The sequence below is a fragment of the Grampus griseus genome (assembly GCF_964374135.1).
Source record: "Grampus griseus genome assembly, chromosome: 15".
Lineage (NCBI taxonomy): Eukaryota > Metazoa > Chordata > Mammalia > Artiodactyla > Delphinidae > Grampus > Grampus griseus.
The window spans coordinates 28,853,515-28,869,625 of record NC_139009.1 but is presented as its reverse complement, the minus strand read 5'-3'; the positions used below and the strand labels follow the sequence as shown (position 1 = coordinate 28,869,625).

The window sequence follows — 16,111 nt, the reverse complement described above, 5'->3', positions numbered from 1 at the left end:
GCCCAGATCCATCAGAGAAATTACTAGCTATGGCAGCTGTAGCCTTATGAAATGTATTTCTTAAATAATAAGACTTGAAAGTCGAAATTACTCCTTGATCCATGGGCTGTGGAATGGAGGTTGTGTTAGCAGGCACGAACAAAACATGAATCTCATTGTACATCTTCATTAGAGCTCTTGGGTGACCGGGCGCATTGTCAGTGAACAGTAATATTTTGAAAGGAATCTTTTTTTCTGAGCAGTAGGTCTCAAGAGTGGGCTTATAATATTCAGTAAACCATGTAGTAAACAGATATGCTGTCATCCAGGCTTTGTTTTTCCCTTTATAAAGCACAGGCAGAGTAGATTTAGCATAATTCTTAAGGGCCATAGGATCTTCAGAATGGTAAACGAACATTGGCTTCACCTTCAGGTCACCAGCTGCATTAGCACCTAACAAGAGAGTCAGCCTGTTCTTTGAAGCTTTGAAGCCAGGCATGACTTCCCTCTAGCTATGAAAGTCCTAGGTGGCATCTTCTTCCAATAGAAGGCTGTTTCATCTACATTGAAAATCTGTTGTTTAGTGTAGCCACCTACATTCATTATCTTAGCTGGATCTTCTAAGTAACTTGCTGCAGCTTCTATATCAGCACTTGCTGCTTCACTTTGCACTTTGATGTTACAGAGACAGTACTTCTTCCCTTAAATCTCATGAACCAACCTCTGCTAGCTTCAGACTTTTCTTCTGCAGCTTCATAACCTCTCTCAGCCTTCATAGAATTGAAGAGAGTTAGGACCTTGCTCTGGATTAGGCTCTGGCTTAAGGGAATGTTGTGGCTGGTTTGATTTTCTATCTAGCCCCCTAAGACTTTCTCCATACTGTTTTGCTTTCTTATCATTCATGTGTTCACTGGAATAGCACCTTCAGTTTCCTTCAAGAACTTTTTCTTTGCATTCACAACTTTTGGCTGACTGGAGCAAGAGGCCTAGCTTTTGGCTTGTCCTTTCCACATGCCTTCCTCGCTAAGCTTAACCATTCCTGGCTTTTAATTTAAAGTGAGAAGTGTGCAAATCTTCCTTTCATTTGAGCACTTGGTCATTGTAGGGTTACTGATTGGCCTAATTTCAATATTGTTGTGCCTCAGAGACTAGGAAGGCCCAAGGAGAAGGAGAGAGATGGGGTTACAGCTGGTCGGTGGAGCAGTCAGAACACACACGACATTTATCAAGTTCACCGTCTTATATGTGTGCACTTCATGGCACCCTAAAACAAATACATTAGTAATATCAAAGATCGGGGACCACAGATCACCATAACAAATATTAATAATGAAAAAGTTTGAAATATTGCAAGAATCACCAAACTGTGACATAGACACGAAGTGAACAAATTCTATTGAAAAAATGGAACCAATAGACTTGCTAAATACAGGGTTGCCACAGACCTTCAATTTTTAAAACAACACAATATTTGCAAAGCACAATAAAATGAGATAGGCCTGTATAAAATAAATCTGTTTTTCATTTCTCATAATTTTACTTTTTTAAAGAATAGTTGCTGTGCAATATTATATGTTATAGGTGTACAGTATTGTCATTCACAATTTTTAAAGGTTATATATACTCCATTTATAGTTATTATAAAATATTGGCTGTATTCCTCATGTTGTACAATATATCCTTGTAGCTTATTTTATTTTTATTTTTTTATTTTTTTAAAATGTCTAAATACTTTTTTTTAATTTTTATTGGAGTATAATTGCTTCACAATACCGTGTTAGTTTCTGTTGCACAACAAAGTGAATCAGCCATATGCATACACGCGTCCTCATATCCCCTCCCTCTTGAGCCTCCCTCCCATCCTCCCTATCCCACCCCTCTAGGTCATCGCAAAGCACCGACCTCTAGACACAAAACAATCAGAGCTCCAGCTCCATTTCTCTGATTCATCTGGCTGCCTTCCTCCTTTATGTGCTGGCTTTTTCCTCAGCCTAACTTGCCCCGTGGTCACAACATGGCTGCCAGCATACCTGGAACAACCTGCTCCCTTGTTCATTTCCAACAAGAGAGGCGACCTCACCCTGAAAAACATACAATTAAAGTTTTTCCTTCCTGTCTGTCTGATACATCTTGGGACACAGCCCACCCTTGAATAGTCACGATGAACTGGAGAGAGCCCTGGGATGATGGGCTCAAGCCTGCGGTCCTGAAGCAGTCACCAGCAAGGGGGACTACACACACACACACACACACACACACACACACACACACACACACACCCCACACACACACCACACACACACACCACACACACACACACCACACACACACCACACACACACCCCCCCCACACACACACACACATATAAAACCATCCTTGGCATAGACTTGGAATTGGGATCCTCCCCAGGAGCTGGGGATAGACCAGCTTCCTTTGAGCCCTCTGGCTACATTTATTCCATTTACCAAGTTGGGTTGTGTTATAAAGGAGGAAGCAGGGAAGCAGGTGCTCTGCTTAGGCAACCAAGAGTGTCCGGTCCAGATAGCTTGACTCAGGGCACATCTTCAAGGAGCCTGGTGCATCCTTAGCCAACATATTGACAAAAGGCAAAAGTTTCCCCTGCCTCCCTTGCCTGTTTGGCTTGCACTTTTCTTTTGGTGTTTCTTTGAGATAAAAGAAAGAAAGAATTGGAAAAGGAAGGGAAATAGAAAGAAAAACTACTGTCCTCTCTGGCTTTCTCTCTCTCCCTCTCCCCACCCCCTCCACTACACAGAATCCTGGGGATTGTAATAGTGACCACTGATGTCATGGCAACAGGAAATGCAGTAGTATGGGCTGAGCCCAGAGGAATATTATCTGTATAAAGTTTTTTTTTTTTCAGTGACTATGAACTTCTTTTTTGTATTTTTTATTTTTTTAACATCTTTATTAGAGTATAATTGCTTTACAATGGTGTGTTAGATTCTGCTGTATTGAAAAGTGAATCAGCTATATGTATACATACATCCCCATATCCCCTCCCTCTTGTGTCTCCCTTCCACCCTCCCTATCCCCCCCACCAGGTGGTCACAAAGCACCGAGCTGATCTCCCTGTGCTATGCGGCTGCTTCCCACTAGCTATCTATTTTATGTTTGGTAGTGTATATATGTCCATGCCACTCTCTCACTTTGTCCCAGCTTACCCTTCCCCCTCCCCGTGTCGTCAAGTCCATTCTCTAGTAGGTCTGCGTCTTTATTCCTGTCCTGCCCCTAGGTTCTTCATGACCAGTTTTTTTTTAAGAATCCATACATATGTGTTAGCATACAGTATTTGTTTTTCTCTTTCTGACTTACTTCACTCTGTATGACAGACTCTAGGTCCATCCACCTCACTACAAATAACTCAATTTCGTTTCTTTTTATGGCTGAGTAATATTCCATTGTATATATGTGCCACATCTTCTTCTTCCATTCACCTGTTGATGGACACTTAGGTTGCTTCCATGTCTTGGCTATTGTAAATAGAGCTGCAGTAAACATTGTGGTACCTGACACTTTTTGAGTTATGGTTTTCTCAGGGTATATGCCCAGTAGTGGGATTGCTGGGTTGTATGGTAGTTCTATTTTTAGTTTTTTAAGGAACCTCCATACTGTTCTCCATAGTGGCTGTATCGATTTACATTCCCACCAACAGTGCAAGAGGGTTCCCTTTTCTGCACACCCTCTCCAGCATTTATTGTCTGTAGATTTTTTGATGATGGCCGTTCTGACCAGTGTGAGGTGATACCTCATTGTAGTTTTGATTTGCATTTCTCTAATGATTAGTGATGTCGAGCATCTTTTCATGTGTTTGTTGGCAATCTGTATAGATCCTCTGCCCCCCCAATGGTTCCCCAATTTCTCCCTTCGGCATGGGTTCCCTTCCCCTCCCCCATCCATCCCTCAGGGGTGCCAGTCCCGTCCCGCCTCCACTTCTCCGCCCCCTTCACTCCCCACCACGCCCCACATCCTACCCGGTCTCTGGGGGTTCCTCCTGTCCCCTTAGGTGTCCATGGTCCCCCACCAGTGCCTGGTAGGTGCCCTAGTTGTGAGGAGATGCAAGTTCCGCGTCCTCCTAGTACGCCGTCTTGACTTCGCCCTCTCTTAGTAAATTTAAAATCATGCTTAGATATATGACCTAAAGCTACTGTAATAAAATAAAAAGCCAATATGAAATTAAGAAGGATGTTAACATTTTTCAAATTACCTTCAGAGAGTATGGTCAATTCTTTGAACATCCTCAACGTAAATGTTGATTTTAATGACTGCTACAAATTAATAAGGTCTCAAGTCAGTGAGTGAGATGGATAAGCTAAACTAGGCAATTCCATTTCTCCCTCACAATGTATAACTGTAAAGTCATATGACTTTTTGCCTGATACTAGAAGCATTTTCTGAAGAAGAATGCCAAGAACGTTTTGAGCAAAGGCAGCATTCTTGGAATAAGTGATAACTATTTCGAGTTATAATAATATGTCCTGACATTTCCTAAGTTATCAGTTTGATTACTTTAGAGTTATATAAAGCAAATTTCTTTCTTTCTACTGTGACTCCCTTAGCTGTTTATATTTGACTATGTTATTGTATTCTGGAATTTAGCAGGTGTTTTTTTAAATTAAAGTTCAGACCAAACATGTTTTAAGGTAAAAGTGAATTTCATATAGTTTAAAAGGATGAAAGATGTTTGTTGTTAGAATCAGAATAAATTACCTTTCTTCTTATTGATGGCAGTGGTGATTTGACTATGATTAAGTTAAAGGTAGTTGAAGCAGGTAATTGGGTACTTGTGAACCCATTGGAAAGGTAAACTATTTTTAGATCATAAGCTGAATATAAATATTTGGAGGATTCTTTTAGACTCTTTGTTAGAATGATGGCTAGTAGGCCTTCAGTTTATTTCTAGTGTTCTTTGTATTTTGCTTACTTTTACTTGTCTGATTTACCATCACCTGGAGAAATTTCCTTAAAAAGTATTACTAAATAAGAATTTTCTTTTGCCTGATTTCTATCATGCTTCTTTTCTAGATCTCAAAGTAATTGAAGCTATCCTCAGAAACTTCTCTCCCAAAATATATCGGATACTTTACTTAAAGTATTTGTATTTTGTTGTTATTCTCCTGCTAGACCTTACAGTAGATATTGGTCAGTGGTGTGTTATCTCTGGAGGAAAAAATATCCATAGGCTGAATTTTTAATCTAAACTCTTTGTTTAGGACCATTTAAAATGAATATAACTGACCCAGAGCTTACTCCACATGGTCAAGTGACTTTTTGTTGTGCACTTAGATAACAGGCTGGGTGGCCGCCTGCCATTAGCATTGGAAAAAGACTACCTTCAGCTTTTAAGATGTCATATTTCTAGGTACCACATGAAAATCCAACAGAGTAGACTAATGTTGGAGCTATTTTTAGCTATGCATCACTGTATTTTCTATTATGAGTGTAACTTCATGATACCTATTCAAAGAAGAGTTTCAAAAACAGTACAAGAATTCTTGGTTAACCTTCACCCAGATTCACCAGTTTTTAACATTTTGCCATATTTGTCACATTTACTTTATCATTCTCTGTGTATAATTTAAAATTCTGAGCCATTTAAGAGACGTTATATACCTATTATATACCTATACCCCTAGATCCTTTAGCATGTAATTCCTATGAATAAGGACATTCTCTGACAGCACATTACATTATCAAAATCAGGAAATTTGACATTGACACATGCTGTTATTGTTTACACTCAAATTTGCCAGTTGTCCCAATAATGTACTTTATAAGGACATCCCTTCTCCCAAGACCATGATATAATAATTAGTTTTTAACTTTGACATATCTTAAATTAGTGTTATCTTTGTGTAGATTTTCCCTTTTTTTCTTGTAAAAAGTATTGTAACAAAAATCACTAATTAAACTTAAGTTCTTAATAATTGATTTCCACTTCATAAAAGGCTGTCAGGAGGAACTTGTGATAGTTTAGGTAGCGATTTTGGCAGTTGCCTGATTTGCATGAGTCATCTAGTTGGGATAGAGGTAGAAATTAGAATAGGTACTAGCTTTGTTACCATGATTTTGGGGAAGTCACCGATGTTTTCTGGACCTTGGTTCATTCACTGTGTTATGAACCTAATGACATGTGGCCTGCCTGTCTCATTGTGTGTATAATTAAGATCTCTTTGAACACAATTAAGTAGTGTGCAAAAAAATACTATTAGGATGCTATTTTCAGATTCCAAACATGGTAGACTGTTAAATGACCATTTCTATTATGAGAAAGAGAAGATTAAAGAGTTAAAAATTCTCTTTGTCATGTTTATCTTTAGATGATAACCATGTGATAAAGAGCTCTGTATCTAGAATGAGCTGAGATTTAAGTTTGGGAATTATCTATGTGAAGTAATGATGGAATTTTATTAAAGTAGCAAAAGTATCATAGAACACTGTAGGATGAGAAATGTCAGTGGCTCTGGGCTAAGCTCTAGGTGGCATCCATTGATAGCAGGTGGTGGAAAAGGAAATTCTAATTCCCAGGTACTTCTAGGTTTGTCAGTAGAGTGTTGCTCAGGAGATTCTCATTTCCTAACATCTCAATTATGAACACAATTGCAGAATAAATGAACTAAAGACAAGTTAAAGTCATATCATTTACTTTTCCAATCTCTTAGGTGAATATTCAGTTCTTTTTTGTGTGAAGAAATAGTAGCTTTGACAAATTTGTATTGCTCTTTAATTTTTTCTTTTTAGCAGCCACCTCTTCCTGCCAAATAAATAGAGTCATCAGTCATCCCACTCTTCCCATCAGCATCACTGCTCATGAAGACAGGCATATCAAATTCTATGATAACAATACAGGTAAGAATTTATTTAAATTGATTATTGTTAAAGCAAAAAAAAAAAAAAAAATCCCAGCTGTAATTTTGGTGTCTGTCAGTGGCTTTATAGTCAGCGAATAGGCACTGAAACACAAATCCTCTCCCAGATCAGTTTCTTTTTACTCCATCTAAATCTGCTAAGAACTAGTCTTCACGATAGCATATAGAATCATCTTGGTTTATTTAATAGTAAATAGGTGTTATATTTTGGCCCTAGAGCCAAGGTTATTACTAGGAACACAATGAAAAATTCATTCAGATACCAATAAAATGATCTCTTGTTTTGAATATATTGTGGAAAAGTAGAAATTTACTGGAAGTAGAGGCATATGATCATTACAGATGGCAAACCCCTGAGTCATTTCATTTATTTTATTTGTTTTTCCATGGACTAAATTTTTTCTGTATTATAATACTGATTATTTGGTCCTGACTGATTTGCACTGAGGTATGGAGGCTTTCCCAATTTTTATTAGCTTATATTTCACTAGTCTAAAGGAAATGCATGAAGAGCTGGTTGGGAGAACAACTCACTGTATTAGCAGCCATATTTACCTGAGTATCTGCTCCTGGCTTTGTAAATGTGTTGACTTCTGCTAACTTTGCTTAGCTGCAAGTGATGAATAATTTAACATTTCTAATCTCTTTCTATGTACTGTTTCCACCAAAATTGTGGCCAGGTTTTCTCTCTGTTACTTTGTCTTTGTCTCAGTATTTTCTTCTGCTTCCACAAAACAGATAATTTGCCTGTAGCTAAAGGATGCAAAGTCAGTGGTGAATAATGTCTGAGTTTTAGTTAATGAACATGGCTTAAAGGAATATCTGTGTACAAATTAATGACTTCCAATTTGTGAAAGACAAAAATATAATCTGAAATTTGAGCTTTTGTTTCTCATTATCATCATGGCCAGAGCAGGGAGGGAGACATGTGTTGTTTTCGCAGTTGGAAAAGCTATTGATGTAGAGACTACACAGAGAGGGGTGACTGGCGAAGCCAGTACAGCGAGGTAGCTGGCTTGTATTCAGGATAAGGTAAACTATTACTAAAGAGTAACAATCTCTTTTTCCAAAGGCAAACTGATCCACTCGATGGTAGCCCACCTAGAAGCTGTTACAAGTTTAGCAGTTGATCCAAATGGCCTGTACTTAATGTCTGGCAGTAAGTACAACTATGGATTATTTATTTATTCTTACCATTTTTATATTTAATGTAATTTTTCTCTTAATTTCTTTTCTTTTGATATAGGTCATGACTGTTCAATACGTTTATGGAACCTAGAAAGTAAGACGTGTATCCAAGAGTTCACAGCTCATCGGAAAAAGTTTGAAGAATCAATTCATGATGTAGCTTTCCACCCATCCAAATGCTATATAGCCAGTGCTGGGGCTGATGCACTGGCTAAAGTCTTTGTATGACACAATGCATCATCTTCACCTTCTAGCTCTTTATAAATAATCAACTGCACAAAAGAGATACAGAAGACCGGGGCAAGAGTCAACCCATCCAGCCCTTTTGTTCTGCTGAAGGAGCACAGAGAACATTTGTTAAAGTATAGTTTTGCAATTCGTTTTCTAAAACTAAGGTTTGTTCAGGTTGCTGCAAGCTCAGCTGAATCTGTGAGCCTGAAAACTTTAAAATTTTTCCCAAAATAGGAGCTTTTATTTCTGAGGTTGTTCTAATTCGCTAGGCAGGCCTGAGCGAAGAACATAGGTTTAGCTTGCCCCTATTGAGTAAATAGGGCACATTATAAGGGATAATTAAAAAGGTTGATGGCTGGGAATGAGTAGAGGAAGAGTGGAAATTTAGACCTAGTTCTCCCCTGAGAAATCTTGTTAAACATATTAGGTAGTCAAAACAGTAATCTTTATCATATCTGCTGTACTAACCCCTATGTGCATAATGACCAGGCAGTGTTAAAATGCATTTTTAATTTAGCTCTCCTTTCAACTGTTCTCATGAAGCACCTGGGAAAACATTTTACCTATTAGAGGGAAAAAAAGAAATGCAATAACATGTTAAATATATTATTATTCAGAAATGCTAAACAAATATTTAGTTTTTAAGCAGATTTCTATATTGTATTACATTTTTGAAAATAGATTTGGTACCATTCTAAAGTTTAGCTGTCAAAAACACTCACCATTATGAAGAATAGTTGATAGAGTCTGCTTTTACTAAAAGATTTAACTTATTCAGGTTTAAGATTCTGTTTATTTTTAATGGCAAGCAGGTCATATCTTTATAATAATTTCTGTTAATTTTAAAATTCATTTTATTCATGTGATGTTTATAGTACCAGAGTGATTATTTCCTATCAATGAAATCTTACCTTTCAGTGGTTGAAAAGCTGCAAGTTATTTGCAAGTACTTATTTATCAAAACCCACATAACCATGCTTCAGATGATCTCTACTGTTTCTTCTTTGTCTCTTACATTCAAATTATCTGACACCTACCAAAAATAGTTAATAATTATTATGTTTTAATAGTCCAAAGGATATGGTTAACCTCAGGCAGCTGCTTTTGCAGAAGTACTAAATAAAGCAAATGTTTTTTGCCCCAGGAATTCCCTTATTAATATCTCCAAGAAGAAGAACCTCTTGGAAATCTGGATGGAATAGTTTGGTGTATAATATTGGTTAAAGCGTTCTTTCTTTCTTTCCCTCTCCCTACCCACCTCCAGTGTCTAATTGGAATACACAGCATGTTTTAGTAGGCAGTGAATCAATACTGTTTCTGGGGAAAACGATTCTTGAAGGACCAGGGTTCCCTAAGCGCACCTTACCTATGACCCACATATGGTCAACTCTTGGGATTTCCATGACCCCACTGTCTGGACCCAGTATATAGACCTCATCCCTACAACTGTCTCACCTCTCCTCACACTCTTTCTTATTTGCCCAAAATGTCAGAGACCAATCTGGAAATTAGAAATAAGTTACTAATACCCAAATTTTCAGCAAAATGTATTTTTAATAGGCTCTCAGACTTAAAAAAAGTCCATATCCATAAATATTTAACCTTTTAATATAATTCCTACATTCCTATGCCCATGTATTCCATTAGCATAACAATGGCACTTCTGATAATATGTACATCTACTACTCCCTGAAGAAGTATTATCACGATAGTGTCAATCAACAGCTTTTCTTTAAAATTTCTGCTTATCTGCCTCTGGAATTCTGTAGTATACAGGCAAGTTTTCTTTAAAGACCTGTGTTAAATTTGCCTAATTGATATACAGATATGCTTTAATATTTTGACACAGCTACCTTGTCATTTCATCTGTGCTTTGGTTCACAGTGGGCTCAAGGGACTCCTTTGTGTATTCAAATGATTTGACCTGGATATGAGCTACCAGTTAAATGTTTATATTCCCATGCAGGTATAGAATTCCACATTGTGTTTGGCGAATTCCTCTTTTGATTGTTCACAAAGTAAATAAATGATGTTGCTGACCTAACATTTGTAGAAGGATACTGGAAAATTCCAGTCAGGTGCTCTTAATTGGCAGATTTGTGATGGATGACTACAGGCTATTGTTCTACCAATTATTGCTTTAATTACTTTCCAAGGTCCGCAGTGCCTGCTTTCCTTCTGTCACTGGAATTCTCAAAACCAAGCCACTCTCTTCACCTGCGTTTTATGCCGCATGGTTGAAATGCATTTTTCTGTTAGTAAGTAGAAAACAACCATGAGATATGTAGACCGTAGTGCAAATGATGGAACTGTTGAAAGTTCCTTAGAAAGCCAGTGCTGTGCTCTTGGAGATTGTACCCAAAACAGAGATTCTTCTCCACTAGCACTGTTATGATCTCAGTGTAGAAATGAGGCAAAGCTGTCTTCCAACCAGATAGAAGCATATATATGTGTCTGAATTTTCCCTCAGTTTATCAAAAATTCAATGAAAATTGACAAAATGAACAAATTCCAGATTTGAACAGTCACTGAAATGCTGTCATAGTGCTTCATTTGTAAATATTTTGTATGAAATGTATTGGAATAGTATGGAAATCAGCAGGAGATGTGGGTCCCTGCCTTATCTTCACATGCTATGGATACATCTCTGGGAGCTTGCAGCACCCTTCTCAAAACTCAGCTGTCATATGGAGCTCATTTGCTACTTGAACCATAGACAGGTATTTAACATAAGTGATATAATGACCTTCAGTATTTTTCTATTGAACAAGTTTACCAATTTTTGCCATTAAACAGATAATTAGTTATGCAAAGTATTTAGCTTTTATAATCATTTTAGTTATGACTAAAAGGGGGGAATTGAGCTGCATCACTGATAACGAACTTTGTGAGAAATTTTTTGTTTATCTGACTTTCATTCCTTCAGTATTCTTGCTATAAATTTCTTTGGGAGATAATGATGAAGATTTATTTGAAAATGTCTAAAATGTATGTATATTTTATAAATATATATTATATATATTGTAGGAATATATATAATATATATAGACTATATATATATATATATATATATATAAAACCATAGGTGCATTTTACTGTTTTGTATGTTCATTTTTGGAGGTAGTGTACACAGCAGGTAATGACGAGTATGATGAGTGTTGTGCTGTTTGCTTTTGCAGTATAATATATAGTTCTAAATGTTTAAATTACTGTATATACTATATTCATTATAGGCTAGCATGCTTGTTTTAAAGACTGTCATTCTAGTTTATTAAAATCTGAATGTAAGAAAACCTGACTATTCAAATGTGAATTGAAAAGTATTCCATTCTCAGTACTGAACTATTTCCATTGAACATTCAGGATTTTTGACAAAACAGATATCATCAAGAAGGCAATAGCTAGAGAAAGAGAGGTGCCTTTAAAAAAAAAAAAATACAAATGCAGCCTTACAGTGAGGATGAGGATTGAGTTTCTTTGTGGGGGAAGGGGTATGAGAGAGAGAGAGAGAGAGAGAGTGTGTGTGTGTGTGTGTGTGTGTGTGTGTGAGTGTTTGCCAATCTGTGAAGGTCCTGATTTGTGACCATCAATGTCTTTTTAATGTATCTGTTCAACTTCTAGGACTTCAGGGGACATTTCATGCGCTGTCTTCGTGCTCTTCTGAGCACCATAAGTACTTTCCAAGAATTTTGAATGTGAATTCCTAGAAATTTCAGTAGAGAAGAAAATGGCTCTTCTTTCATTGTAAGTCAAGTTCAGGTAGTAGGAGAAATTATTGATTCACCAAAATTATGGGATCTCATGAACGTTGGCTAAGTAAATGTAATTTTTAAAGGCTCACTTTTTTAGCACTTCATATATTTCCCCTTTACACAAGAGCATGTCATGATTCTTATGTGATGAAGATTCAACTAGTAAAAATCATTTTTAATGATTTTTAAACACCTGAACTAGTTAAAATTCCACCTAAGAATAGTATTTAAATGGCATCTTTCATATCTACCTCTTTGTCATTGCTGCCATTTTTGACTCAAGCAAATCTTTATGACATCTAAAATAATGGTTGGATGCAATTTAAAAATCTGTGTTGGTGCTTTTCTCAGGCTTTGTCATTTAAGTTATATTGAACAAAGATGTCACAAATCAGATTGAAAGGCTTAGAATTAATTTTGATTTTCTTTTGAAAGAACTGCTTAAAATTTATCGTCAATGTTGATAGTGAGTTGGAGATAGTCTCTGGTTAGTATATGTCTGTGTGATGCTTTCAGCCAAGAGCCAAACTGTTACTGATTTACATGGGAAAAGAGCTCTTAAGTATAATTTTCTTCAGCTTACTTTATTCTTTGAAAGCTATTTCAAGGCTATTAAGTACCTAATCATTAATTTTATTTACTCAGAAGTTGCCTCTGTTACTGTGTTGTTTAGTTATTTATATAATTGCATTATTTTGTTTAACACTGGGATTCAGGTTGTACAAAAGTAGTAGCTGACAGAAATTGTATGTATATTTTTCTGAAACGTATCAATTCCTTCAGTTCATTTTAGAAGAAGGTCCAGAAAACTAACATATCTGTGTTTAAAAAACAAAGGACAGATCAGGTCCTTGGTAGATGATTTGAATCATTCTACTTTTGCCACTGAAAGTTTTTTAATTGGCTATATATCCATCATCCAACTGGATCTCAGTGTCATTGTAAAGGATGCCGGGTTCACAGAGTATTAAACAGATTGCATCTTTTTTTTTTAATCCAAAAAAAAAAAAAAGCGAATATAAAGCCAAACAGAGATCTCTCGATCCCGCTTATTTATTCTAGGAGTATTCCTGAAGTGGTGCTTAAGGGTCAGAATTTTCTGGATCTTTGCTAGCCAAGCTTTAGATTTGATTTAACTGGGACCACATGCCTGTCATCCCTTGGATGCAAATTAGAAAGTTCATTTTAATTTATATTAACTGTAATGTCTGCCTGGGTTTTTAACAGGCTGTGAACCAGTGAGTGCCTTGTTAACGTAGAATGATTTTTCCCTGGTTGTGTGTTAGCTCCTCTCTGAAAATGTCTTAGAGAATGGTATTTTAGTTGACTTGTAGAGAGCTGCTAAATTTGGTGTCATCAGCAATCAGAAAGCCTTCAGTCTACCACATTACCACCCTCCGTACTTTCTTTTCATTGTTTGGCTGAAGTTTGCCTCTTGTGAGAAACAAATACAACCCCCTTCTCCACACCGCTTTTTTCCAATCCAGATTAAGAGGTATCCCCTATACCTATCCCAACTATATAATCTAATACCTGTTTTTAGGAGGAACCACTTCTGGTTTTGTAATCCAGAAGGATTACAAATCCTGTAATCTACTGGTTATTTTATGGCTTCTCCACTTCAGTTTACTAGAGCTGACCTCAGGGCATCATCAGTTCAGATTCATCAATAACTCCTTTTCTCCACACCCCTTCACCCCTCCAACTGGTGATCCCTGGGCCAGACTGTTTGACCTTCAGGTATTTTAAAATTTAGGTGTAATATCAATTAATGTAAATTAATCCAAATGCTAATTTTTGTGGTGCAAGAAGTTTCTTTTGTAAATTCAGGGTATGGATAAGCTAATTAAGATATCCTTTTTTGGTGGCTCTAAGTGTATTATTTGTTTTTAAATAAAGTGTACAAATATAGATAATGTGCTATAGGTGTCTCATGAATTGAAATATTTGTCAGATTTGGAATCTAGTGGGTTTGCAGTTAAAATACTTTAATACAACCTGATTTTGTTTTGGGGGTTAGGTAGTAAAGGGGTGCAGAGAAATAAAAGTGTATTAGACAAAGTAGATGTGAATCCAAAGTAATGAACCGATCTTAATTATTGATTGTAAGGAAGGTGGAGAAATTTATCATTATAGAGAGTTTGGGGCTTTGTAAAACCAGTAAAATTAAAATACCCCACACGATTGGATCATGATACTTTCAGGGACATGTATATTTTTTCTCAAGTGTTCAGTTACATAATTTAAAAAATTACACATACACATATAAATTTAATGTGCTTTTATTTTTTCTTTGTTTGGCTACTTAACAGGCAAGCATAAGCCTTCTACCCCTTGCTCCTTCAGATCAACATTATTTTTCAAGGGCTTCTGCTCAGAACTCACTGTCTCTTTGTTCCAATCTGGAGCCACAATAATATATAGAATCTAAAAGGTACCGCTTCTGGTGTCCTTGAAACTATCCACTGTTCTATGATGTTTCATATGCTGCTGTAGTAATAAGTGTTCTATTCTTTGGTATGTACACATTTTTCAGTAGTGTCAGAAATGTCCCTTTTGTCCCTTGTAATGAGAACTGAGACGTGATTTGCTGGAGTTGTTTTAGAGTCATCTAGCTCAGAAGGTCAAGAGGACTCCAGAAGTTTTTCAGGGATTGATGGACCCTCTGGGGTCAGCCCAGGTTCAGAATGGTATTCTAACCTGCTTTAGGTTTCCCAAGGGCACCACTGAGGTTTTGAAGGGTCCTAGGTTGTCCTGGCACTTAGAGTATTCCCCAGGAACACCTGGAAATCTGGTAGCATCCAATGCTATAACCATAACACATCCCTCCACTTGTTACTTCTCAGTTACACCTGTCATTTACAATGATGGGGACGCTCTAGCTCTGTGGAGAAGCACTGACATGCAACTTTGAATATTAGATTCCATATTTTCTGAAACACAGATTCTAATTTAGTATATTTTGTATACTTTCAAAACCAAACAATCCAAAACCCACCAAACGGAAAATTACTCATTTCAAGTTTCACTTAGATCTTACAAAACCCTAAGCCCTTTCTTATTCTTAGTTGTTATTAGACTAAAGGTAATGGTGTTTTTGGTCAGACTTGAAGAAGGATCTGACTATTTGGGAGAATAAAATCTGCAATATCTTTCCTACTGGAAGGGTCTGTTTCATAGAAAATTCTCTCATCCTTGGTTATTTAGCCATTCACCTTACAGGAAGACTGGTCCAGATGCTAACTCCCTTTTGACTTTTCCTGTGTGCCTCTTTAAAGAGTTAATTAATCCAATGATATAAAGGAGAACCCACAGAAAAACACCTGTTAAATAGCACTTGGAGTACTAGAATTAGTATTATTAATTCACATGCCAAAGTTTTTCATGTCCTTATAAGATCCAGGGTGTGTATCAGGTTCCCAATCTATAACCTCAAACCAAAGATATTTTTGAATTACCTCATATAACAGCATCATCAAATTAAGGGTAATGGTAGGGAAACCCATCATTCACAAATGAGAATTCCCAAACTGAAAAACTTCCTTTAATTAAAAAAAAAAAACTGCATGCATGGAAAGCAAAATTTTATGTTAAGCATATGTTGAGAAAATAAGCAGCTTGTGGTTTATATAAAATGTGTTGAAATGTTAATGTATACTGACATCACCTACTCCTTCCTTATGGAAGTGGGACCAAGGCAGTAATTTTTCAGAAATAAATAAGATTAACTTACCTTAAAGCAAAAGAAACTCATCAGAAAGTTTTCTTTCGGTGCTGGATAACTTGGGTGAGGGTGTGGGGAAAGATGTATCACACTGAAAAGGAAAACACAGTTAGCCTCTGATCTGGACCCATCACCCATTGTCTTCCTTTCTCGTTAAAAGACTTGTAAAGATGACCTCTAAGAGACGTTTGGTCTGTAAAAGTGAATGGTTCCAGTTCTGGCTTTTTTGTCATTGATCCCTGTCATCTAAATTAAAGATTTTGGGGAACTACGTCAAAAGTATCCAGGAGTCCCCCGGTTAAAGTGTCAGACAACATAGCTTTTTATTATGTTGTAGGAAGCTATATTA

General features: G+C 36.7%; 1 protein-coding gene across 4 annotated transcripts in view; it reads left to right on the top strand.

Annotated features, from left to right (window-relative positions):
* The window catches only part of STRN (striatin), a 108,046-nt gene extending 96,619 nt beyond the window's left edge, over window positions 1-11,427 (top strand). For all 4 annotated transcript variants that reach the window (XM_082672866.1, XM_082672865.1, XM_082672864.1 and 1 more), the window contains 3 exons: window positions 6,740-6,847; window positions 7,940-8,026; window positions 8,114-11,427. In XM_082672866.1, the coding sequence (XP_082528992.1) occupies window positions 6,740-6,847; window positions 7,940-8,026; window positions 8,114-8,283 (365 nt within the window). In that variant the 3' untranslated portion in view covers window positions 8,284-11,427. The remainder of the gene's footprint in view (window positions 1-6,739; window positions 6,848-7,939; window positions 8,027-8,113) is intronic.
* The last annotated feature ends 4,684 nt before the right edge of the window (window positions 11,428-16,111 follow it).